At 42.9% G+C, this 25,408-nt stretch overlaps 1 protein-coding gene across 1 annotated transcript; it reads left to right on the top strand.

The window, feature by feature from the left end:
• On the top strand, nucleotides 1-25,408 carry QPCT (glutaminyl-peptide cyclotransferase). Its single transcript, XM_045809059.2, has 7 exons — nucleotides 1-223; nucleotides 8,133-8,279; nucleotides 14,806-15,084; nucleotides 19,878-20,054; nucleotides 21,965-22,064; nucleotides 23,562-23,678; nucleotides 25,097-25,408. Exons 1-7 carry the CDS (start codon nucleotides 101-103, stop codon nucleotides 25,240-25,242), a joined length of 1,089 nt encoding a protein of 362 aa, XP_045665015.1. The 5' UTR covers nucleotides 1-100; the 3' UTR covers nucleotides 25,243-25,408.

Genomic DNA, 25,408 nt, shown 5'->3' with positions numbered 1-25,408 from the left:
AGTCGACCCAAGGGTGGAGAAGGGGGACGGCGAAGGACGCGCGTTCCCGGGCTCGTGACCGCCGGCGGCCAGGGCAGCAGGCGCCCAGACAGCCTTGGAGATGGCAGGCGGCGGGGACCGGCGTGTCATGGACACCCTCCACCTGCTGCTACTGGTGGCCGCGCTGCCCCTGGCGGCCCGGGGGGTCAGATACCGAGGCTCCGTGGACTGGATCCAGGAGAAGGTGAGCCGCTGCGTGACTGTACCTGGGCGGCTGGTGCGGCGCGCGGGGACCCGGGGCCGGGAGACCCCACCTTGGCAGGGTGGGAGGCGGGTAGAGCCGCGGTGGCCGGCCCAGGCAGCCGTGCCCGCAAAGGGCACCCGGAGGAATCGGGGCTCTGCGTCCTCGTCGGGGTGCCTCACTGGCCCCGGGGCTGCTCTGGAGACGCCACGGGAGCAGAGTGATGTCACCAGCCTCCCCTCGGCTGCGGTCTGATGCGGGTACCGATAGGCACAGGAAGTGTGTCTAGCCGGCGGCGGCCGAGCGGCGAGGTGAGGGCGCTTCGCCGCGCCGCCGCCCACTCGGGACCCCGGAGGCGGGCGGTCGCGGCGCTCAGCGGCCACTGGGCTGCCCGCCGCGCCGGGGGGTGTGCCCAGCGCTCCCCCACCGCTGCATCCGCGGACGCCCCTGGACCTTGGAGTTTCCCTGCAGTCTCTGGACAGATGTGTGTTACCGTTTATTTTAGGTTTTTAAGCGCAGCAGCTCTAACTGGACACCAGCTTCACTTTAAAGTATTTGGTTTTTTCTCAAAAGAGAATCCGTGCAGTTGTCAGGGCGATGTATCTGGTTGTAGGTGGAAATTCATATAAGGAACTTACGATGCAAGTTTCCTCTGTGTGAAGTAAATAGGTCCAAAGTCATTTCTTTTTCTTGTGTAACAGTTTTGAAATCATGACAGTGCTAGGGGATTACGCATACGTTAATGGTATTGGAGTAAAATGGTATGCTTTTAAAAATACTAAGAAAAGCAGTAAGGAGTTGTAAACTTTGACAGTGTTATGGATCAGATTTTTTCAATGCTTACGGTATGCTTGTATTTCCTCACACGTCGGGAAAACAGGGCACACCGGTGAATGCACAGGCCCTGTCTGGGTCACATGCGGACTCGCTCGCAGCCACACGCATGTGTATATGAATGGCCCACTTCAGTTTGTGTTATGTTTCCTTAGCTTCACCGTTTAGACACCACAACGTGCCCCCACTTACACGTGGAGACCACCAGCCACGAGGACCCTGGAGAGGGTGTGCGAAGGCAACTCAAGAATAATTGCGTTAGAAGAAAAACTCTCCATGGGCGTTCAGTAGGAGTAACGTCCTTCAAGGGACACTGAGTCCCATACTTAAACCCTTTCCTTCTTCACTTCACCCCCAGTACCCTTCTAGTCAGAAATTGGGAAGGGAGCATTAATAACCAGAATATGGAGCCACATCAAATGTGTCTTTTTGATTCATCTAAATGGGTGAATAAGTGAGATGGGAACTGTTTGAATGAGCTGTTCCTTAGGAATCAATTGTAGGCAAGATGTATTTGTAGATGGGAGACGGTGTTGGATTCTGAACACGTTTTGAACTACTGAGAATTTAACTTTGAGAAAAGTCTTTTAAAGCATGAATCCCTTATTATATTTAAAGAAGCTTCTAATCACTGTTCTACTAGGAAACTGGATGCTTTCAAATGCGGTAAGCAAATGAAGCAAATGGCAAAATCAGCCATGACGATTGCCAATTTCCGGTCCCCTCCTCCCTTACTCTGGAGGCCTACATAAAGTTCTGCAGGTGGCCGGTACAGTTTGCAACCTGGGAAATGAATTGGTCCATACTAAAATACATGCCTTCCCGCTATATATGGCACGTAACTATTTTAATCACTGAGGTACACTGGTCTGCCAAAAGGTGAGGTTTAGTAAAGAAAACATTGGTTCTGAAATCCATTTCCTTTGCTTTGAAATAAAGGTGTGTCTCCTTCAGTGGCATCTCGTACCTAAAAACTGCTTGATGGTTGAGTTCAGAGACTGTGACGTGGTGATTTGGTTATTTGAAAGCTGCAGACATTTTCCCATAGAAGCAGTTATTATAAACGGTTAGATTCTCAGGCGGGCCTGCAGGTGTATATTTAGAGGCATTGGCATCCGGGCACCAGGGCTCTTATATATAATCATCTCACTTGAACCTCACAGTGCCCCTGGGGGGAGGGGAGATTCCCTCCCAACTTACAGGTGAGGACACCTGACCACTCCTACACCAGTGAAACTGAAGAACTTTCCTGTGTCCTCTACCACTCTCTTCTCCGAAGTAAATGAGTCCTGGCTGATGGTGTAGGGAACAGTGTTCAGTAGTGAAGGAGGATGGGGCTGGTGGGAGGTTGGGGGGCCAGAGGAAGAGCTTACTTCCCTTTTTCTGGGTCAGACTGGACCCTAAATAGAATTCCAAAATAGGTAGTTTGTATCTGGAACCTTCCCTCCCTTTTCTTCCCTTTCCTGATCTCCCTCTTGGAGCTTAAAGGTGATTGTCCTGGGGTTGAGCTTATTCCCAACTACTTCTCTGGAATCCTGTCCCGTCCTTGATCCCCAACCCTGTTTCTTTGGTACAGATCCATTCCTTTGGTACAACCTTGTCAACTGGCTGTTAAAAAGAATCTCATTAAATCAGCCCTCTCTTAAGTGTGAAAGACTGATGACTGCTAGGAAGTTTGCATATTTTTTTTTTTAAGGAAGCTATTAGTTAAAAAGTAGGGCTTCTACTGAAATCTCCCAATTATAAAGTTAACACGCTTATTTTAGAAAACTAGGAAAATAGTCTCTCTCTCTCCCTCCCTCCCTCCCTCTTTTTTCTGTACATACATATATCATATTTTTATGCACACACACATATGTGTATATGGTGTGTATTTTTATTTAAAGAAATGGACAATTATACCAATCTTGTAGGTTTTTATGAGAATTGAGCTATCCATGTAAAGCACTTAGCACCGAGCTGCCCTATGGTAAATGCTCAATAAAGACTGATTGTTTATTTTTTAAAATAACACACACAAATACTTATTTCATACTAGAGATTATGCTGCATATATGGTTTTATATTTTACTACGTCACTTAAAATATGAGTATTTCCTTGAACCAGTAATATTCATTGAAAGCGTCACTTGATGATTACAAAATCATTCATATTCTATAATTTAACTATCCTTTTACTGATGGATATTTAGGTTGTTTCCAAACTTGCTCTGTCACAAAGTTGGGAACCGATGTATTTCAATTAGTAGAATTTTCCTTTATTATAACAAAGGCGAACATTTCAAGTCGTATTGGATGTGGAGGGGCAGAGTTTTTGAACAGAGGAACCATATACGGGAGGGTTGGGCTCCGCTAGGGGTCCCTCTCCGGGATCCTCTCTGGTAGGCCGGTCTGCTGTCTTCAGCACTTCACATTGTTCTGCTTCTGGCGTTACACATATTCTGAAGGGTTTTAGGGTTCCCCTCTTCCATGGCTTAAAAGTCCTTAGCCATTCACCCCTTTACCCACCACGATTCTTAGGGAAATAACAATGGAGACTCCGAGGCAGGCACAGGGAGGTCAGTGGTAGGCTGGGTATTGGCAGGGGGAGAAAGACGAAATCTGCCATCTTTGAGCTCCCACCACCTGGCAAATAAGTACTGTGACATCCTTACAGATCGTTAAGCCTTGCCTAGTCACAGCTGGTAAGTCAGGGACCTGAGATTTGACTCTTGAGTTGTTGGTTTAAAGCCTACATTGCTTTTCTTTTAGGTAGAGGGCTCCTTGCATTGAAAGAAGACAGAACTTTATCTTACTCAGTTCTCAACTTTTCCACACCTGCATTTGTCATGTCAGAGGCATTGGACACACCGGAAGGATTTCTGTAAATACTGGCTGGGTTGAATCTACCGGTAGACACAGGAGTTCATCTGAGTGCTGTCTGGGAGACACTCATATGGGATGAGAACTGGAATTGAAATCGCTGAGCTTCTATAATGATCTCCCTTTAATTCAATGGCTTGGGACCTCAAATCCCCCTGCAAGTGGGGCCAACTCTACAAATTACGTAATTAAACCCCTCTTTGGCCTGGCACCACATGATTAGCCTAGAAGAGATGTTTCAGGATATCTGGTTCACACTTTTTTAGCTGAAAGATTCTTGTCACCCAAAGCAGACTTATTGTCCTTTCTGCCTGGCTGAAAAGACAAGGCAGGGGGCTGTAATAGAGACTCGCTCGTCTGAGAATGCCTATGCCAAAGAAACCTGTCTATGTGCCTTTAACTGAAATAAGCCTAGACTAACTTGGGGTTTGCATTTAACACTGGGCTCCACGCTGTTTTTGCCTCATTTACTTTCCTCATGTTCAGCCCACACTTTCTTTCCAGGTTTCTCCCCTCAGTCCTTCCTCTTATCTCCACATAGATTTTTATATTCATTGAGTTCTGAGAGTGAGCCTCCATGAAAGCTGAATGGGCACCATTTTGGTTGGAAGAGTCCAGTGCTTTCTGTACAAGGCTTTAATGATGAGGAGGGCTTAAATCATTAATGGAGTGTGCTTGTTTCCCCTTGTCTGTCCTTCACTGACTGGGAAGCTTTTATTTGTATAGTTTCACAGGAGTATCTTTCCTTCCAGGGAGGCAGGGAGAGGAGGGGTCTTTACTGAAGCATGTTAATTAAATGGCTGAGCCCAGGAGATTGAGAAGCAACAGGTGTAATTCTGGGTATCGAGGAACATCAATCAATGGGCCTGTCTGGTCCACTTACCCTTCATTCGTCCATCAAGCACTTTTTGGTGCTATTTCTCAACTATATTTCACCTACGGTATCTGTTACAGCTAGCAATGCTGGAGGGTTATTTATCTTGTTCCTGTTTTTTCTTAAATCTCTTAAGAACTCTTTTGTACATTGCCATAAATTGCCCGTTTAAATAAGAGCTCGATTTCCTCCCACCATGGACATGGTGAAGGACCTCATCCACAGTGACCAGGTAGGCTCTGGGATGGAGTAATGGACACTTAACAGAAAAGGAGTCACCGGTCAGACAGCCTTCCCGACACAGCAGTTCTCGGTGTTTACAGAGATTGCCTTGGGCCTAACCAACCCTACGGCATCACAGGCATTGAGATGAGAAATTAAAAGACAGCAAAGACACCAAAATTGAATCACAGCCCTTTCTAGCCCTTTGCAGCAAGTAGCTTCTCATTTCTCCCATTTTTATAATTGCTTGTACATTTAACTGATTTGATATTTTTAATGCTCATTTTACTTTATTATTATATAGACACAGGCTTGGTGAAGAGAATTTTAGAGAGACCGTTCATCTGTCAATTCCTTATTTGATGACCACACCCAATATTGACTGAGTACTCAGGACGCCCGGCGCGCCGTGTGGCTGTGGGAGGGACTAGGCTATAAAGACAGTCGTTGCCCCTGTGGAGCAGAAGCCCTGTACGAAATCAAGTCAACACACAGGAAAGTGGTCTCCAAGTCATAACCTGAGTAAGCAGGAGAGTTGGGTGAAGAGGGAGAAAAAGCCTGCAAGCCGGAAGTCACAACAGGTGCAAACGCCGTGACGGGGCAGAGTCTCCCAGAACTTTGGGATCTGGAAGGAGGCCAGGAAGACTGAAGCGTGGTGCACTGGGGCAAGTGGCCCTGCCTGGGGGCAGCGAGGCAGCAGGAAAGACCAGGCAGGCTCTGTAGGCCTGCTTAAGTAGTAATTAACCACAGACATCATCCCATTTCTGCCTCCAGTTCCTTCTTTGTCCTTTTCACATTTCTGTTGCTTCGTCTGTTAGTGTCAGCTTTCTTCTCAAAGTGCTGTTCGAGAGCTAACTTAAGGACTGAGATCCAGAAAGTACCAAGGAATTTAAAGGCTGCAGTGACGAATTTATGCAGGAAATATATTTAAAGTATATTATCTGTAACAAAGACAAATCTGAAGAGGTTCGGGCCCAGCATCCACACTGGGGTTACCTCCAGGGTAATGAGGCAGAGAGACAGGGAGGCAGAACAGAAGGGCATGGGACTGGGGAATCCATGGAACCCAGATATTTTCATGGACTTATGTGGAGCTCTCGTACGACCTTAGGAAAATCATCTGGTCTCTACGAACCTCAGTTTCCACTGACATCAGTCGGGGAGGCTGGATTAGATCATCTCTAAGTTGTCTTTCCAGGTCTAAATTTTTTACCTCTTTTGTGTTTGATAGAAGGTAACAGAATGAAAACTTGTTGAATGTTTACTATGACAGCTTATATATATTATCTCACTTAATTATAATTCCTCTAGGAAGTCTGTGTTATTGCCTCCATTTTACAGATGAGGCGATTGAGGCTTAATGAGGTTAAGTAACCCGTCGGAGTTACAGCTAGTGAGTGGTGGGGGGCTGAGTTGAGGGTGTGTGTCTGAACCCACATGCTCTTTGCATGACCACCCCATAGAGTTATGGTGAGATATAGCAACGTGTAGATGAGTGTAAGTCACTTGGCAATTAGCATTCTTTAATTCCACAGTTTCTCACTAGCCACATGGAGTGAAAATACCTCTGTGATAACTGAGATACAGTCAGCCAACGCTGGTGCTGGAAAGAGCTGTGAAGCAGACGAGGCTCCTTCAGCTTCTGTTTTGCATTCCAAAGAATTTTCTATCCTTACTTTACCTTCATCATTCCCCTTAGGGAAGAAATCAGCGGATCAATCGCACACTTCCATGTGGGAAGAGTAACCCCTTCCAGCACTAAGTACTTGATAAACATGCAATGGATGAATGATTCATCACAAGAAGAGCATGTATAAAGTCATATCCAAAATACAAGTTTGATTTTTATGTTTATTTAGCTCTTTAAGGTTAACTCGGCTAATAGGTAAATATTCTAAAGAGTGTGAAAGTTAATAGAATTTTTATTTTTATTTTATTTTATTTTTTTAAAGATTTTATTTATTTATTTGACAGAGATAGAGACAGCCAGCGAGAGAGGGAACACAAGCAGGGGGAGTGGGAGAGGAAGAAGCAGGCTCATAGCGGAGGAGCCCGATGTGGGGCTCGATCCCATAACGCCGGGATCACGCCCTGAGCCGAAGGCAGACGCTTAACCGCTGTGCCACCCAGGCGCCCCGTTAATAGAATTTTTAAATAATTTTAGCTGAAGATAAAAAGTGTACTAGTTAATGGGTTATAGAATCACCAAACTCTGGCTGAAAGGAATTTCAACGATATCTAGTCTAGAGCTGTCCGATACAAATATATGACGAGAAGCACATATGTAATTTTAGGTTTTCTAGTAGCTACATTAAAAAAAGTAAAAAGCAATAGGTGAAATGACTTTTAATAATATGTTTTATGTAACTCAATATATGAAATGTGAATATGTAATCACCATTAAACTTACTAATGGGATATTTTTTCACTTTTTTCTTGTTCGAAGTCTTTGAGAAGTAACGTGAATATTACAGTTAAAGCCCATCTCAATTCAACTAGCTACATTTCAAGAGCTTAATAGTCATATGTGGCTAGTGGCTACCATATTGGACAGTGAAGACGTAGCTCAAATTCCTTTATTAGTTTTTTTTGAGGGGAATGAGAAGCTAAGGGACCTACCCAAAGTCATACAACCTATAAACGACAGCCAGAAGCTCTGAATTCCACTTCTCTGACTCTAAGACTGTGTTTCCTCTGTAATGCCGCATTGCCCTTTATAAAGCCATTGTGCTACAAGGTATAATTGTTCTGTTGGCTGCAGTTTTGTTAATGTTGGGTTTTCTTAAGAATAGGAGATCAATAATTGATATTTTAAATCTTAGTTTTACAAAGCGCTGGTAGTAAAATCATTCAAAGTTACACAGGAAGTGCCAAATATTAATTCTCAGGTTCAACGCATTACATTCATTTTGTTTTAAAAATAAGCGGCCGAAACAGTGTGACTTTCTAGATCTGAGGGGCCCATTTTAGAGTTGAGTAGTTTAATTTGCTTTCTGACATAGAGCTATCTCTTTAGTTTGAGGTTCAAAGGAAATGGTTCTCTACGGCGAATGTCTCAGGGTTAAATCTTGGCCATTTTATGAAATGATAGCCAGTTAAATAATGTTTTTCAATCCTCAGTATTATCACCAACCAGCCATTTTGAACTCATCGTCTCTTCGACAAGTTGCAGAAGGCACCAATATTTCTGGAATGTGGGAAAACGACTTGCGACCGTTGCTGATAGAGCGATACCCGGGATCCCCGGGAAGCTATGCTGCTCGCCAGGTGAGGAGGCGGCCCCCACACTTAAAGGTTGTTGAACACTTTGCTTTCACATGAGAGGTACCATCATGTCCCAAGTTCTGAGTTGTCTGATATTCAGATCTGTCATCTCATCTTCTCATTCACCAAAATAAGCGACCCGGACAAGCAAACAACTGAGAGTGAATGTCTGTTCCGATTGGAGTGATACGGGTTAATCTAAATCAATTTATGCATGCAATCTCTGTCGGGGTGCAGTAGGAGACAGCGTACAAGTATTCAACTCCTGGTCATTTCTGTAACACACCCCCAGGCACCCAACCATGTTTTCTTGGACCCTAAGGCCCTCCCACGGTCAACAGCCCTAGGTGGTCCTTGCTTGACAGTTCTGGGCCAAGGGTGAGTTACTGTCCTAGCAGGCCTCCATTCCTCTTGGGAAATTGTATGCTTCCTGGAGGGAAAGGAGAGAATCGTAATAAGCTACTTGTACCAGTGTGGTGCTTCTGACACTTCTGACTCTGACCCATGTTGAAAAAAAAAAGGTAAACAATTTTTTTTAAATTACGTTTTATACACACAGATATAAAAATAGATTTAAATGACACCAAAGTCTCATGAAAAAAATCCACACTCTCTCTCCTGAGATTTACTCGATATTGTTGATTTGCTGTGCTAGTTGTTTTGTTTTATTTTGTTTTTTAATGTGGGTCATGACCCAGTAAACTGATTTCAAGATCCACTGATTTTTACCACTGCAGTTTGAAAGGCACTGCTCTAGAGGGTAAATTAAACCGTAGCTGGGCTAGACCTTAAATGTCCCTGCCTCCTTAGTGCCAGTCTTCCTGAGTGATCTGATATCCCACCTCTGGATGACTGCTTTTTGCCAAATAGCGTCATTTCAAGGGGCAGCTCGAGAAAGAATGGGGAGGGACTGGCCCCTCAAATCCTCCTCTGATTGTACTCCACCTGCCTAACTCTCCAGGCACAAGACCTCGGCACCCCACTTCTGTGTTAGAGTGACACCTGCAAGGCCCAGCAACACAGCTGTTAGGCTCATCCTTTGTGCCCAGGACAAGGCTCCTGCCTCTCGCGTCTAGCCCAGATAGCCATTGTCCGTTGCTCCACTAGGTTCTTGTCTTCCAACCACCGGCACCTGTTTCTCCCAAGGAATTAGACAGTGGAGACCCAAAGAGCACCTTTGTTCTTTCTCACCTTTAGGCAGAGTGAGGAATAATAATGACGATGGCTGAATTTCATGGAGCACTGGGTGTTTTTTTTTTTTGTCAGGCATTTTATGGAGTTCTTTGCATGGATTTTCTCATTCAGTCCTCACAACAATGCTGCCACGTGGGTACTAGCATTATGCTAATGCTACAGATTGAAAAGGCCTGAGATTTAGGTGTATGAGTTCACTTGTTCAGGGTTATACACATAGGGGTGATGAGACCAGAATTTGGACCCAGATCTGCTTGACTTCTTGATCCTATCACTAAGAGCAGTGGCTGGGAGGAACCAGCTCTGGAGTGTGTGTTCACAGTCTCCAGGTCCGGATCTTCTCTTGCCTGCGTTGGAGGGTGAGACACCTGCCATTCATTTCAATGATATTCCCTGGGCCTCATCTCCCCAGCATTTTTTTTTAAAGATTTTTATTTATTTATTTGACAGAGATAGAGACAGCCAGCGAGAGAGGGAACACAGGCAGGGGGAGTGGGAGAGGAAGAAGCAGGCTCCCAGAGGAGGAGCCTGATGTGGGGCTCGATCCCAGAACTCCGGGATCACACCCTGAGCCGAAGGCAGACGCTTAACGACTGAGCCACCCAGGTGCCCCACCTGAGCATTTTCTTAAACCAAGCTCAGGGTGCTTACTGGGGCTTTCCAAAATCCTCAGTTTCTCATTAGAAAAAAAAAATTAGGTCTATAGATTCATTCGTTCAATTCAACTTTCTTCATTTCCCCATGCCATTTGATCAGAAGGCTGTATATGCCCAGAAACACGTAGGAATACTTCAGACCTGAGGGTCCTTGCCTGCAGGCTTTAGAAATCCATAAACTCAACAAATATTGCTGTTTGGATCTGTATATAGCTTTTGACAGAATATGTAGCATAAATATTACACATAGACACTGTTGTGATTAAAAACTACATGAAAATGACTGAACCCGCAACACTTTCCATGCCATACAGGGTGGAGGCAAATGAGAAGTTTATTGACAGTATTTTGGAATGTGCTGGGACCTGTTTGCTGGGCTGCTTATGCACCTTCTAGCTGATGTGGCAGTAATCCGAACAGGATGATAGTGATAGACATGTCACTTAAGAGATTCAATTTTAGGGGCTCCTGGGTGGCACAGTGGTTGGGCGTCTGCCTTCGGCTCAGGGCGTGATCCCAGCGTTCTGGGATCGAGCCCCACATCAGGCTCCTCCTCTGGGAGCCTGCTTCTTCCTCTCCCACTCTCCCTATTGTGTTCCCTCTCTCGCTGGCTGTCTCTGTCTCTGTCTCTGTCAAATAAATAAATAAAATCTTAAAAAAAAAAAGAGAGATTCAATTTTATAATTTTTTTGAGAAGAAGATCACCATGAATTTTTAGAGAGCTGTCCCCTACGCTGTGGAAGATGAAATGTTTCTGCTTTAGAAGATGAGGTGCCTGACATTTAGGTTATGGTGAGGGAGTTAGGCTAACAGACTCAGTTGGACGAGGATTAGTACCTGTCACTCAGAACTAAGTTCAAACAAGAATGGTGGAAAATCTACTTTTTTCCTGAGACCTTTTTGAGCCCTGGATTAGATGTTTTATTATTTACAGAGTTTCAGGGTTATAACTAGAGAAGACTTTCAAATCTAAAGATACATGGACTTGGTATAACATTGGTTATTGAGTTGACCTTTGCTGTTATCAATAAAGATATACTTTGCTATAGATTCTTTTTCAGAGAATAATACAGGAACAATGTCCTATAGTCTCCATTTTTTTAAGAGGGTGGGGGCAAAGGGAGAGGAAAGAGAGAGAAGCCCAAGCAGACTCCACACTGAGTGTAGATCCCAATGCAGGGCCTCAATCTTACAACCCTGAGATCATGACCTGAGCTGAAATCGGGAGTCGGATGCTTAATCAACTGAGCCACCCAGGTGCCCTCTGGAGTCTCCATTTTTACTGTCTCTGATCAATGAGCCTTAAGATGCCTATTGGATTTTTAGAATATATTCTTTAGGAGAGATTTTATTTGTAAAATAAATAGTTTGAAGGTGTGAAAGTTTGAGGTATTTCAGTGACTTCTCTCTGAGATGGGAATAAAAAAATGGTTTAAAAATCAGAATGATCAAATCTCACTAAGGAGCAACCCAGAAACTTTGCCTAAAAGAGGCAAGCGAGAAACGTCAGGGTTAAAATCCCATATAGATGAACAGTACATCTGAGAAGCTGAAACTGGGCTTCTTTAGCTGAAAGTATGGATAGCTCTGGGTGAAGGGTCTTGGGGGGAGAGCGCTCAATGTGGAGCCCAAGAGACTAATATGTGGACCGTCCAAGAAGATATAGGTACCCTGAAGTCCCCGGTGTCAGGGTTCAGCATCCTGACACTGATCTGTTTGTAGACTTGGTGCAAATACTATAGAATCTGCTTCCTCCAAACAAACCAACCTGGTCTACTACCATCATTGTTTCTTGGAACCCGGAAATGAGAATTTATGCGAAATTAAATTAGACCCAGGATCATTCACTAATGCTAACCTAAGATCCCCAGACCTCCCCCCTACCAGAAGTAGAATGTCCTATTTATGTCTATCTTTCTCTCTATTCCTCTCTCACTCTCTGTTTCTCTCCTTGTCTCTACCTTTATCTTTGTATCCTTTTTGGCTCTATGCAATGTTTGTCTATCTCCGTCTGCATCTCTCTCTGTCTCTATCTAACCATCTCTCTCTCTTTTTCTCCCTTCCCCACTCCAAAAAATAAATCAGGAATAATCCAAAGTATAATCTGTATCCTAAACTGCAATTTGCACTCCTGGGGGGCCCGAGTTCTTGCTACCTGGCTTCAGGAAGCACCCCCTGCTTAGGGCGTTCTAGTGAGCAGAACAGTAATTCTGGGGATCCTACGCTACAGAATTGCAGTGGGAACTTGCAGACTAAGCCTGAAAGCCAAAAGCACAGCAAGGGATATTGGTGACCTAATTAGATTATGGAGCCAATTCGATTGTTTATAAAGAAATTTGTTGCTAAGATAATTAAAAAATATTTATGCTGAATAAAAAAAAAGTTGCTTCAGGGAGAACTCTTCTGGAGGCATTTGCTGATGCTTTTGTGGATTTTACTATCAACACAAGGTATCAGAAATTATGTCCACGACCTGTTTGGGAGTAGAGAAATGAGTTTGTGTGGGAGACCCTTGCTGAACAAGCTAACATATATATTTTTTTAAATCTCAATTCATTTTTGTAAGCATACAGGCTGCTATTGATTTTGGAGTAGTTCCTCATCTGGATACCAGATGTTCTGGAATATATGCCTTTTTTTTTTTTTAAGATGACCCCTTTTATGGAAAAGATTTCTTTTCCTCAAAGTCTGGGAATAACTTATTTTCATATTCTGTGGAAAGCTTATCTGAGGTGCACAGTGATTTCTCTCTATTCAATCTACCTATGTTTGATATCATCTAATTTTGTATGTTCTCACGGAGACTGACTTATTAGTTATAATCAGCCCATATTTAGTGATAGCCTAGTGTGAGCAAGAATTGTGGGTGAAAACAAAGCAAATGAGATGTGAATGATAATTTCAAAAAGGTTAGAAACATTTTCTTTTTATTACTTGAGAAGAGAACTTGTAAACTTGAAATCAGAAAGGTAAGGGACTGCATACACATATACTTGTGGCCCAAGTCCCTTACCACCGAAAGCAGGGAGTGAGAAGCAGGGGCTGTTTGTTTATTTGGCTTTTGCAGGATTGAGCGGAGAATCACTGTCCTGTCTCTAGTTTAGTTATTTTCCTGGAAGCTTCCTACAGTTTTTCCAAAGCCTTTGCCTCTGTGTCATGTCACATCAGTTACAACAGGCCACACAGGAGTTGGCTAGGCTAGAAAATCTTGTATTTCCTTGCGGGGAACCCCCCCCAAAAAAGACAAAAACCTTCCATTCTTTTCCAATTATTACGAGTTATTTGTTTATCGCCTGAAAGTCCATCCCTACCAGATGTTAATTGTTTAACAAATTGCCATTTCTGGCGATGGTTAGTTTGTCGTTTGATGTTTTAAACCAATCCTTTAAGGCAAACTTACAAAGATGTATACAATATTTCAACATAAAATAAAATAAATGAAACCTACTGAGAAAAGTGAGGTGAAGGGAAAATGGAGGCGGGAAGGGATAAAGGGAACAGCAGTGACCTCACCGTAGCTCCTCACACCACGCATTCTAGACTCTTTGGAAGACACCGCCAGGCTCAGAAGCAGTGCTTCTTTTCCATCTGCAACCTAACAGTCCCTGTGTTGTTCATAAGTTCCCAGGTGACCAGGAGAGATGCGAGAATAGATTCCTTTTTATTTTTACCATTTGTAGCGGGGTTTGAATCTACCTTGGCTGCCAAAGGAAAACCACTTGATATGTCATTATGGTTCAGAGTTGCTTATTGATTCTTAAAGTGGGCAGGACCTCAAATATCCCCCAACCATCCCCTTGCTACAGGACTTCATTATACCGTCAGTATCTTTTGTTAGTGTCTGTTACATTTTGAAGTATTTGCTGAACTTGGAGCACATGCTATGCACTTGGGACAAAAAGCTACCATTTGCCGTTTTTGCCTTTAAAGAGCTTAGGGTAGGAGTTGAGACCTGTAGGACCTTGGTATATCTGACTTCTCAAAATGCCTTCTTAGACTCCTAGAAATATTAAAAGTGGACTTTAATACATACTGAACTGGATCTCTGTCTCCTGACATGTAGAAATGACCCTGTTATATTGTTCAATGGGAACAGCACGGGGCAGAATCATGTGTAATGTAGGTTCTATTCCCATAAAACCATGTGCCCCTTCACAAATGACGTGTTTGCGTGCTAGTATATAAACAATAAGAATGGTGTGGAAAGATATACATCAGACTAATGGGCACCTGGGTGGCTCAGTCTGTTAAGCGTCTGCCTTAGGCTCAGGTCATGGTTTCAGGGTCTTTGGATGAGCCCGTGTCGGGCTCCCTGCTCAGTGGGGAGCCTGCTTCTCCCTCTCCCTCTGCTTCTCCCTTCCTGCTCACGATCACACTCTCTTTCTCTCTCTCTCAAACAAATAAAATCTTAAAAAAAAAAAAAGAAAGATATACTTCAGACTATTAACATTGGTTAATACTAACAATTGATTGGGATTGCTTTGTAGGGGGACGATTAAGGGAGAGGGATAGGTTTTTCTTTAATCATCCTTGCTATTAATTCCATAATCATGTATTGCATTTTTAACTTGAAAGGTATCACATAAAATTTTTTAAAAATTATATATATATATATTTATTTATATAGTTAACCAATGGAAAATGTCCAGATCTGAAATTTTGATTTTTCTTTTGATCAGCACATCATGCAGAGAATTCAGAGACTTCAAGCCAACTGGGTCTTGGAAGTAGACACCTTCTTGAGTCAGACACCCTATGGGTACCGGTCTTTCTCAAATATCATCAGCACCCTCAACCCCAATGCTAAACGACACTTGGTCCTCGCCTGTCACTACGACTCCAAGTATTTTCACCCTTGGGACAACAGGGTGTTTGTGGGAGCCACTGATTCAGCCGTGCCATGTGCGATGATGATGGAACTTGCCCGTGCCTTAGACAAGCAACTCCTTTCCTTGGAGGTATTTGTTTCCATCTCATAGATTCTTGGGATAAAACACATTAGAAGAACTCAGGGTGAATTCTAGAATCCTTGCGGGGAGTAAGAAGGCCATTTAGAAATGTAGACTTTCAGGACACTTTGTACTAATTTGTTGCAAAATGATGAGAAGTTGAATGAATATTAATTGGAAGATTACACTATGATACACGACAGTGAATTTATTCTTTGGCACTGGATTGCTTAATTTTGCGTACATATTAAATGAAATGCAATGTTTCTTTGCAAAAAATGAAGCAGGCGGACAGTTGGTACAGGCGTATGTATGAGAAGCATGTTTTTTCTTCTTGTTTATGTAGCCATGAAACTTCACAACCTTCTAATCTGAGAGATGTGGCTCTTGAGTTGGGGGGGGCTGCTGCAAAGTGGTGCTGAGAGTGGGTAATTCAGACGTATCAAGATGAAAAGCATGGAGCAGAAATGCATTGTTATTATCTGTGAATCTCGGCTCAATTTTATGTAGCATAGCAGAGCTTTTGTTATGTTCTCGGCACAAAATACTTCTGGGACTCTCAGATGTTATTTCAGTCTCTGTGCTTAAGGGTATATTGGAAAGAAGTGCTAAGTTAGATGAAGACATTTTGTTCAGATATCACTCATAACCAAGTAAACACAACAAAGCAAACACAAAAAACTTGGTTCGCAGGCAACAAATACCTTTTTTCCCCTCAGAGCTTTATGAAGGGGCCAGCCTTTGCTACAATGGGGGTAAAGAAGTAAAAGGTTTATCTTGTAATGGAAGTAATAGAGATATTTGATCTATTTTTGCTGGATATGCTGAATTTGAAGAAAGCAAGAATTGTTTGTAACCTCTCCATATCCTTTTCACTGTTTTTTTTTTTGTTTTGTTCTGTTTCTTGAACCTTCTATAATGTCTTTGTCCCATCCTCTGCTCTGCTTTTAACTAGTACTTTTCCCCAGCAATTGGGTGAGAGAATTCAGAAGCTGATATTAAAGTTTAATTTTTCATGTTTGCATTCCAGCATAAGGACATTAAGTGAAAGGCAGAGTCTGTATAGTGGGTGTGTTTTCTCTGGGTGATCTCCTTTGCCTTTTTCTAAATAGTTCATACCTGCTTTTAGTGACTAGAAACAGAAAGGACAGAATGAGCTGTTGGTTGGACATCCCCATTTAAGAAATACACGCACATTCTCTTCATTATCCTTTCTCAGAGAAGTAGCAGTGATGTGGACAATTTAAAAAAAAAAGGACTAGTTTGAATTGAAATGTGAGGAGTATCAGATTCATTCTTCCAGTCGTACTTTAACTAAACTTGTATTAAGGCGCTGTTTTAAGTTCTTCAGCTGTCGGGGATTAGGTAGGTGGTAGTGGAATGTGACGTGGGAGAGGACAGGAGAACAGACGGGACTCTTGCTCCAACTCTGTGCAACCCTCCAGGGTAAGATTACAGTTAGACATTCCCATCTTTTGCCTTCCCAGGGTAGCAGGTTGTAGGTTCTCATTCCTTGACTCTGGACTTGTTGTTTGATTGTTTTGGCCAATGGGGTGCTAGTAGATGTGACAGAGACAGAGACTGGAGATGTGCTTGTGTAATGGGGCTTGCTCTCTCGTGTCTTTGCCATAAAGGGCACGCCCTGGCTGGCCCGCCGGTCCCCGGGGGAGGATCAGACATGTGGGGCAGAGTCCACCTTTACGACGTCACGGTGAGGCAGAGCTCCTCCAACCAAACCCAGCCTGGATCAGTTGTCCCCCAGCTGACCTACAGACCCAGGAGGACCCAGGAGTGTTGCTTTAAGCCCCTGAGTTTGGCTTGGGTTTTTACACCTTATCATTGCGCCATTAGCCTTGGTTGGGGAAAGAGCGCAGACAATTCACTTACTATGTTGACACTGGCACCGAGGCATTGATCACAGTACCGTGAAGAACTGAAAGACCTTCACAAATCAGGCTGCACAGATTTTCCCAGCTCTAAGACTGAGTTACCAGAAATTGAGGACCACAGTTATTTTCCTGCTAATCCTGAAAAGAAACAAAGAGAACAAGGTGCCTCACGGGACTCAGGATCATTGTCTGCACAGTCTACTCTTGTCTTAACGATTGGAACAGAAAGTAAACCATTGCACTGAGCACTGGAGTCACTCAGCTGATGACATTTCAGTGAGGCTCCTGAACCTTTAAGCCTGCAAAGTATGAAGGCTACCTGCTTTTGCTTCCGCCGTGGGCATGAGCGGAATGTCTCGGTCCCCGGCGATCTTATTCTGCTCTGGTGTTTCATTATTATGCAGTTTGATTTGGAGCTGGAACTTTGGAAAGAGTCAAGGCCCTTTAAACAACTGGAAACTTAGCATGTCTCCCCCAAAGTATGTACCTTACACCTTTTGCCGACGAGAAATCTGTTTAATTACTTAGTAGTTATTAAACCTTGAATGTGTATATATTGTACAGACAAACACATCCTGTGCTTAATGCTGTCAGGAGTAAGGGAGAGACTCAAAGTGTAATAAATTATCCTTTTCTTGTGGTCTCATTAAGGAGTGATAGTAAAACAACAGCAATGATTAGCATAAAAAGATAACTTAGTTTTCAGATGATAAAGACATTTCTTTCCATCTCAGGAAATCACCCTAAAACAATCAGGAAAATTCCATCTTTGAAGAAACTAGGGAACATGTGTTAATGGGAACCACAATATGAAGAAAGAAGGTAAATGTAGAAATGGCAAATGGCATATCTGAGTAGAGAGAAGTCATATTCCCCAGAGCCAGGAGGAAATGGAGAAGTCAGTGATCCCCTGACAAAATCCTGGAGTGGCTCAGGGATTGGTGGAGATAGTGAGGGAGGTACAAGTGAGGCTGGGGTGGGGGGAGCGTTTGTGAGTCGGCACAAGGAGCACTGGGATATGTCGATGGAAACACCAGCTGGGCACCAGATTGCCCTGAAGTGAAGCCAACCAACCTGTGTCTCTAATCAGTGTTTTAGTACCTTATTCTTTCTTTCTTTTTTTTAAAAATTTATTTATTTATTTTTAGAGAGTGGCGGGGAGAGGGGCAGAGGGAGAGAATTTCAAGCAGACTCCCTGCGGAGCATGAAGCCCAACATGGGGCTCCATCCCATGACATTGAGATGATGACCTGAGCTGAAATCAAGAGTTGGACGCTCCAACCGAGCCATCCAGGCGCCCCAGTACCTTACTCTTTAATATGAATGAACACGAAGGGTGACCAGACATTTGAGGACAGTCTCCAGCATGAAAGAAAGGGAGTAAAACAGTATGAATTGAAAAATGAATTCAGGGGAAATAGAGCACAAGGAGCAGGAGATAACCTGAGGTACACTGTTTTAAATATCCTTAGAGATTAAAAAAATAAGTAAGTAAATAAATATCCTTAGCGAGATAAGACAAGTCATGATATGCATAGCAGATTAGGGAGATCTCAGACTCAGTTCGGTCTGATGGGAGCATATCCCCAGCACTGTGCTGAGGTAGGAGGAGCAAATGGTTGTATGTTTTTCTCCAGGCAGGTTCGGCTGCATGCAGGCATGAGGTAGGCAGGGAGTTGGTCTAAAGGTTAGAGTTTTGCCACATGAGTTTGACCAAGCCGGAGAGAGGCCAGGGAGTGGAGCTTGTATGCAAGGGAGTGGTTAGAATGATTGTTGAATTTAAGCTTGAATATGGATTGAAGGACTTTGTGGGGTTGAAGGACTGTGAACAGGTGAAGGATTCAATAGATCACGGATTCCAGTGGGGTTGGAGGGCTATGGGGGGTAGGGTACCAGAAGGACTCATGTGAAAAGTGAGAGGTGACAGTGAAAAGTACAAAATCGATCAGAATCCTACTAACCCTTCTAAGTTCTGCTCAAATATTGACTCATAACGTCTTCCTTGACACCCCAAGGATGTGACCTCTCATTCTATCCAATTCCCAGAAAAGTTGTATGTTGCTTCTGTGACCCTTGGCACACTTTGTCCTGCTCACATATCTGTTTTATCTTTCCTAACCCAACTGACGTGTAGACTCCTTCAAAGGAGAGGCTGTAATTACTCTTCTTTGAGTCCCTGATGCATTCCCAAGGCAGATCCTTGAACCTAGATTCAGTGAAAAAATTACAGACTCAAATAAGGTGGGAAGTAAGGAGGATTTGCAGTTGTTTCAGGTTTCATCCCCTGGGATGCACTCTGCCATGGAGCTTGGCATGTAGGTCCTTTCTTAGGGAGTGGCCCTGGCAGCAGGGAGGGCAGAGATAATGGGATTAGGCAGAAGGAGAAGTCAATCTGCCATGCAGGTTCAACAACAGGCTCAGCCAACCCTGGGGAGCTCTGGAGGTGGAATGGCCCCACAGAGCCCGCAGGACCTGCTTAGATCGGTCATTAGATATAGGACACCCCCATGGCTGAGGCAGTCCCTAGAAGGACTATCAGCTGAAGACCCGAGGACATCTCTCCTGGTGGCAGGAGCAACACACCCTTCTGGAAGGAAACTGGGTGGTGTGTGACCTTGTCTACCATGACAGTTGCACAGTTTCAAATTTCTCTGAGGAATAAGAAAACATATAAGACTTCTGTATTCAGAGGGAGTGGGGGAAAGTGAAATTTACATGCGTGAAGACCGTGGGAAGTGGGCTGATTTTTGGAGGTAAAGTGGTACAAAGTCTATTTTAACAATTTTCCCTTGCTTTAATGTCTTCCTTTTCTTCATGGCCTATCTGTCTTTTTGCCGGGTTGATAGGAAACCATGAAGTTTTTTTTTAATCCTCACAGCGTTTTTGCTATCTTTTTACTGTTCTTTTTACCAGAATATTCCAGACTCCAAGCCAGACCTCTCACTGCAGCTAATTTTCTTTGATGGGGAAGAGGCTTTGCTTCACTGGTCTCTTCGTGATTCTCTGTATGGGTCTCGGCACTTAGCTCCCAAGATGGCATCGACCCCGCACCCACCTGGAGCGAAAGACACCAACCAACTGCACGGCATGGTTAGTCTGGGGACTTCTCATGGTGCTGCAGCTTCAGGTTCTGCCCCAGAGGAAACCAAAGCTAAAGCCAATTAAAGACCTAAAAATGCCACGGCATTCTTGGAGCAGAGTGTTTACTATAGAACATTCCTTGGCAGGCATTGGGCTTTTGAGGAATCCCAGAGCTAAAAAGAATGATTCTGGGTTAGAAGTTATGTTTGACTGAGCTTAATTAAAATGCTGTAAAACAATCAGATTAAGAAAACATCAGATCCAGTCCGGTCCAATGGGAGTGCATTCCCTAGTTCCGTATAGAGACGGTGAGAGCAAACCCCTTGAGACCTCTACAAAGCCTGAGGAGGCTCTCGGGGTCTTGGGAACTGGAGGCAAGGTGTAGGGCATGGGAGTGAAGAATTTCCTTGGTGGCCTCAAAGTGTTATAATGATTCCCAGTGTGTATGTGACATTGTGTCGGATGTGTTTTGGTCTAATATTGTTGCCATGGTGATGGAAACTTTTTTTTTTTTGATGCTGCCTTAAAACCCTGCTCTTATTATCAAGTAATGGGTGCAATGCATGACTCCATTTTAATTCCCATTTCTGGACCCACACCCGATCCCTAGTCCCTCACCTCATCTTTGAATTCTCTCCCTACTCTGTTTTTCTCTCCTTCATGCAGTCTTACATCCTCACTAACCCCAGCTTGGAACCTCATGCTACCCTTGAGACTTCATTCTTCCCTGTGTCTTCATCGATCCCCGCCATCACCCTACCTGTGAACTGAAAGCCTATTCCTCACCCCCTCCACCCATCCCTTTCCCTTCCATATCACCTTCACACTGTGACTCCAAATGGCCACATTAAGTGTCCTCTGTGGCTCTAACACATCAGGCTGGCATTCTCTCCACCCTGTTGTCTGTTGGCAGCTCATAATGGGACAGGGAAGATGGTTGGCACCTCATTCAGTCCTTTGGCCCAAGTGACTAAAAGGTGTTCAGAGGAGGAGAGACCGGGTTGATCAGGAGGAGGAACAAGGTTATTTATCAGTCCAAATACATGAATCCGTAGTGATGGTTAAGACCATTTTTTCCCAGAAAAAATGTAACTTATTCAACCTTGTAAATATAGTCTTATTTCAAACAAACTTATTTTCCCCAATGAATACATTTAATCATCATTCATGAGTTAATAGGTATTATGTCGTTAGAATCAGAGACTCTGCAGATATTTATCTACTATGTGTCAGGATCTATTTATATAAATCAGGAGTTCTTAATGTGGGAGCTAGTCTTCAGGGAGTCCTCAAGCCTGCTGATGTTTTATGGCTCAAACGAGAAACACTGGAGTAATTATGGAGACTTGTCATCAGCAGGGGCCTTTAAAAACCAGCAAGTCTGGGCTTCTGGTTTGATGGAAAAGAAAATGGAGATCCAGAGACAGTAGGTCACAGAGCTCATAGTTAAGAAATTTTTCCTATATGCTGCTTTGAGGAATAAATAGTTACTACCCAAGTGCTTTCGCGCAGACAGCTGTAACATTTACAGACCAAGGATATAAGGACCAATTAGAATGGAATAGACGATCAGAGAGACTTGGAATCCCATCTGAAAATAAAAGTAAATGTATTCTTGTTTACTCTATAAAATATTATCTAAGTGTCCTCTTTCTGATTTATCCTTAGTGATATCCTTTTGAGGATACAGACACAACAAAATCTACGCTTTGCCATTTGTCTACATTGCATAAGCCAGATTTTTAAAAGTTCTTCAAAATAATCAGCTTACACTGTTATTAACCCTTTTGTTCATTTACACAGCTCCCTGGATTATTCTCAACTGTTAAAATGCGGTTAGTTTTGACTGATTTTTTTTCCATTGATGAATATGAAATGTGTTCTGGTGACAGAATTAAACAATTTTTTTTCTCTCTTAGGATTTATTGGTCTTATTGGATTTAATTGGAGCTCCCAACCCAACATTTCCCAATTTTTTCCCCCAAACTGCCCGATGGTTTGATAGACTGGAAGCAATTGGTAAGCACCACTGTCACTGAAGTGTCAACTTAGTTCCTTCTTATGGACAAATGCTACGTTGTTAAAATTCAAAATTTATAACAAAAAAAGAAAAAATGAAGTTCAAAACTTATGACTTAAATATATGATTTGAAAATATACTTTGCTGGCTTTTTTTCTTGCTTTACTGATTAGTTTATTGTTGCTATTTATCTTTTTCAGTAGGCCCACTTTATTTCCCTGCATGAGACTGCATTTGGAACTAGAAACATACAATGCTACATTTAATATTTGCATATCCCTAGCAATGATTTGAAAATATTTTCTCAGAGTCCTGTTTGCAGTGTACGGAATGCATGTCTAGGGAAAACTCCGGTCAGAAAAGCATGCTGGCTAATGATGACTGTTACGGTCCTTATGATGCCAAAAGACATTCTTTAATTTTTCATTCTTTTTTTTTATCTCTGTCTTTGTCATCTTCTATTTCCTACCTTGTTCAGACATGATTTTCCTTTAAATCTAGAACCATCTCGATTTTATAAGGAAGTAAGAGATCAGAATGCAAGAGAAAGCCAAGCTCCTTCAAAAGTCATTTAAAGGACAGTGTCGTGTCAGTTAAACGACAGTAGACTAGTCTAGACCAGGTCAAGCCAGGCCAGGCAAAGAATCAAAGTATCTGTAATGAATCATCAAACTTTACATCGGAAACCAGGGATGTACTGTATGGTGACTAACATAATATAATAAAAAATCATTAAAAAAAAAAAGAATCAAAGTATCTGTGGCTCAAGAGAGAGACGTGAGGCTTGGAAAAGGAAAACGGAATAACTTCTTCCCTTCATGCTTCCACTACTCCTTCCTATCCCATGAAACACACACACACACACACACACACACACACACACACACACACACACAGCCAATTGGCATCAGGGGGAGATGAAAATGAGATAAATCTTTAATGATAAATGATAAATGATGAAATCCAGGCCAGAAGGACTGTTTTTGAGGCCAGAACTTCAGGCTAGGAATTCCTTAGTAGCTACACAAACTTCCTGGAATGGGATAGAATCGTGTTTCTTCTAAGCAGCAGGGAAAAACACTACCATCTCAAGGCATAACTTTTGCCGTGAATTAAGAATTTGCCAAAATTCAAATCTAGAATATTATAAGAGAAACTTTTACCCGAGGCTCAGGCAAACCTGTGTCCCTCCCCCACCCTGTTCCTGTGGTGGTCTCATCCTCCATCTCTCCGCTGTCCTGCTTGGTGTCTACCTCTAAGGAGGTTCTCGCCCGCGAAGCTAGAGCGTGTGTAGTTCTTCTCTCCTTGGAACTACTCCAAAATGTACGTCCCCGAGTTCAGCCCAGATGCTATTGTCAGGTGTGTAGCTGGGCTTGCTGCTGCATATTGTTTAAGAAGTGATGGCCACATGTGTGGAGATTTCAAATTCCTTCTGCGTTCTGAGGATTGTTCAGATAAGAATCGATAATCATCTGCTGTCTGATTGTCATCTGCAGAACACGAACTCTACAAATTAGGTTTGCTCAAGGATCACTCCTCAGAGAGGTGGTATTTCCAGAATTATGATTACGGAGGTGTGATTCAGGATGACCATATTCCATTTTTAAGAAGAGGTAATGCGTGTGCATGTGCGGATGTATCCGTGTGTGCACATATGCGTTTTTTACTTATTGTTTATTTATTGTATTTTGTGTATTTGCAACAATCTAGAAGGGTGAGGAGCCATTACATTTAATTACTTGATAGATTAAATCATCCACTAATCATCTCTATTTTTTCATGAAAGTCATTCTAACTCCTTAAGCCCCACCCCCATTCCAGAATACTCATAAAAGCTCATATTCCACTGACCTTGCCTTCCCATTCATAGAGTAAGACAATATTCTTACACTTCGTGTAACTCTGGTGTTTTTTGATTAATAGGGAAGCAATACCCTTAATGTCAATGGTGGAAGTCTAAATCAACTCAAGGGCTCTTGTAGTAACCTCCCAATTGGTCTCTAGCTTTTGCTGTTGCTTCCCTATTCTTTACATAGCAGCTAGAGTTATCTTTTAAAAATGTAAATCAAATTATGTTTCTTCCAGATGCCTGGGTGGCTCAGTCTGTTAAGGTCTGCCTTTGGCTTGGGGCATGATCCCAGGGTGCAGGGATCCAGTCCTGCATTGGGCTCCTTTCTCCCTTTGCCTGCCTCTCCCCCTGCTGTGCTCTCTCTCTTTCTCAGCCTTCCTCCCTCTGTGACAAATAAAGAAATTAAACCTTAAAAATATATATGTTTCTTCCCTGTTTTAAAGCTCTAGTGGCTTGCCATCACATAGAATAAGACCCGAAGTCTTTATCGTGACCTACAAAAGCCTCCTTTTTCTGACTCTGTTCTTCTCCAACATCTCCTCCTGCCTTTCTCTCCAATTACTGCTCTGATCCAGCTACATTGTCCTCCTCCTGTTCCTCAAGCAGGCCAAGCACACTCCTACCTCAGGACCTTTGCACTTACTAGTACTATTGCCTGGAATGCTCATCCCCAGATCTTTGCACAGCCTGCTTTCTCCTTTGTTGCATGTCGCTAACTAAATGTGAGATTCTCAAAGAGGCCTTCCCTGGCTTTAAAGACATCTTTCTTGGTCCAGCTGTCTGCCCTCATTCTCTATTCCCTTACCTTGTTTTATTATTCTTTAGAACCCTTATCATTCTCTAAAATTACTTTTTAGAGTATTTGTTTGTTTCTTTCCTTACTGGAATGTAAGCTCTGTCTGAGCTTTTCACTGATGAAATCTCAACTTCTAGACTAGTGACTGGTACGTAGTAGGCACTTCATAATTATTTACTGAATTAATTGACATTTGTTTAATGAATGAATGGAGTAAAAGCGTAAGATACAGGGGAAGTACACAGAAAGTGATGAATTATCAGCTGTCTTTACATGTTATGGAGCTCCTGGTACTTGGTACTCAGACTTGTGCTTGAAGAATGATAACTTTCTAATTTACTTACTGGAAATAAGCTCTTCATTACAAGTTGGTTCTTTCTTATTAGGTGTTCCAGTTTTGCATCTGATTCCATCTCCTTTCCCTGAAGTCTGGCACACCATGGATGACAATGAAGAAAATCTGGATGAAACAACCATTGACAATCTAAACAAAATCCTACAAGTCTTTGTGTTGGAGTATCTTCATTTGTAACAATCTGTCTTAGTTTATGGTAATTGTATCTAGTTTCACATTCAGAAGTCAAGGCACAACCTAAAATAATCTCACTCTAGACAAATGCCGTGTGGAACTTCCATCCTATAGATTCATTCTGTAGGTGTCTTTGAATATGTGATCAATAAATTCTAGATTTACATCA

This window comes from Ursus americanus, chromosome 7, assembly GCF_024610735.1.
Source record: "Ursus americanus isolate L20-20 chromosome 7, mUrsAme1.1.p, whole genome shotgun sequence".
Classification (NCBI taxonomy): Eukaryota; Metazoa; Chordata; class Mammalia; order Carnivora; family Ursidae; genus Ursus; species Ursus americanus.
Note: the sequence above shows the minus strand (reverse complement) of the source record. Positions and strands in the feature narration are given on the sequence as shown.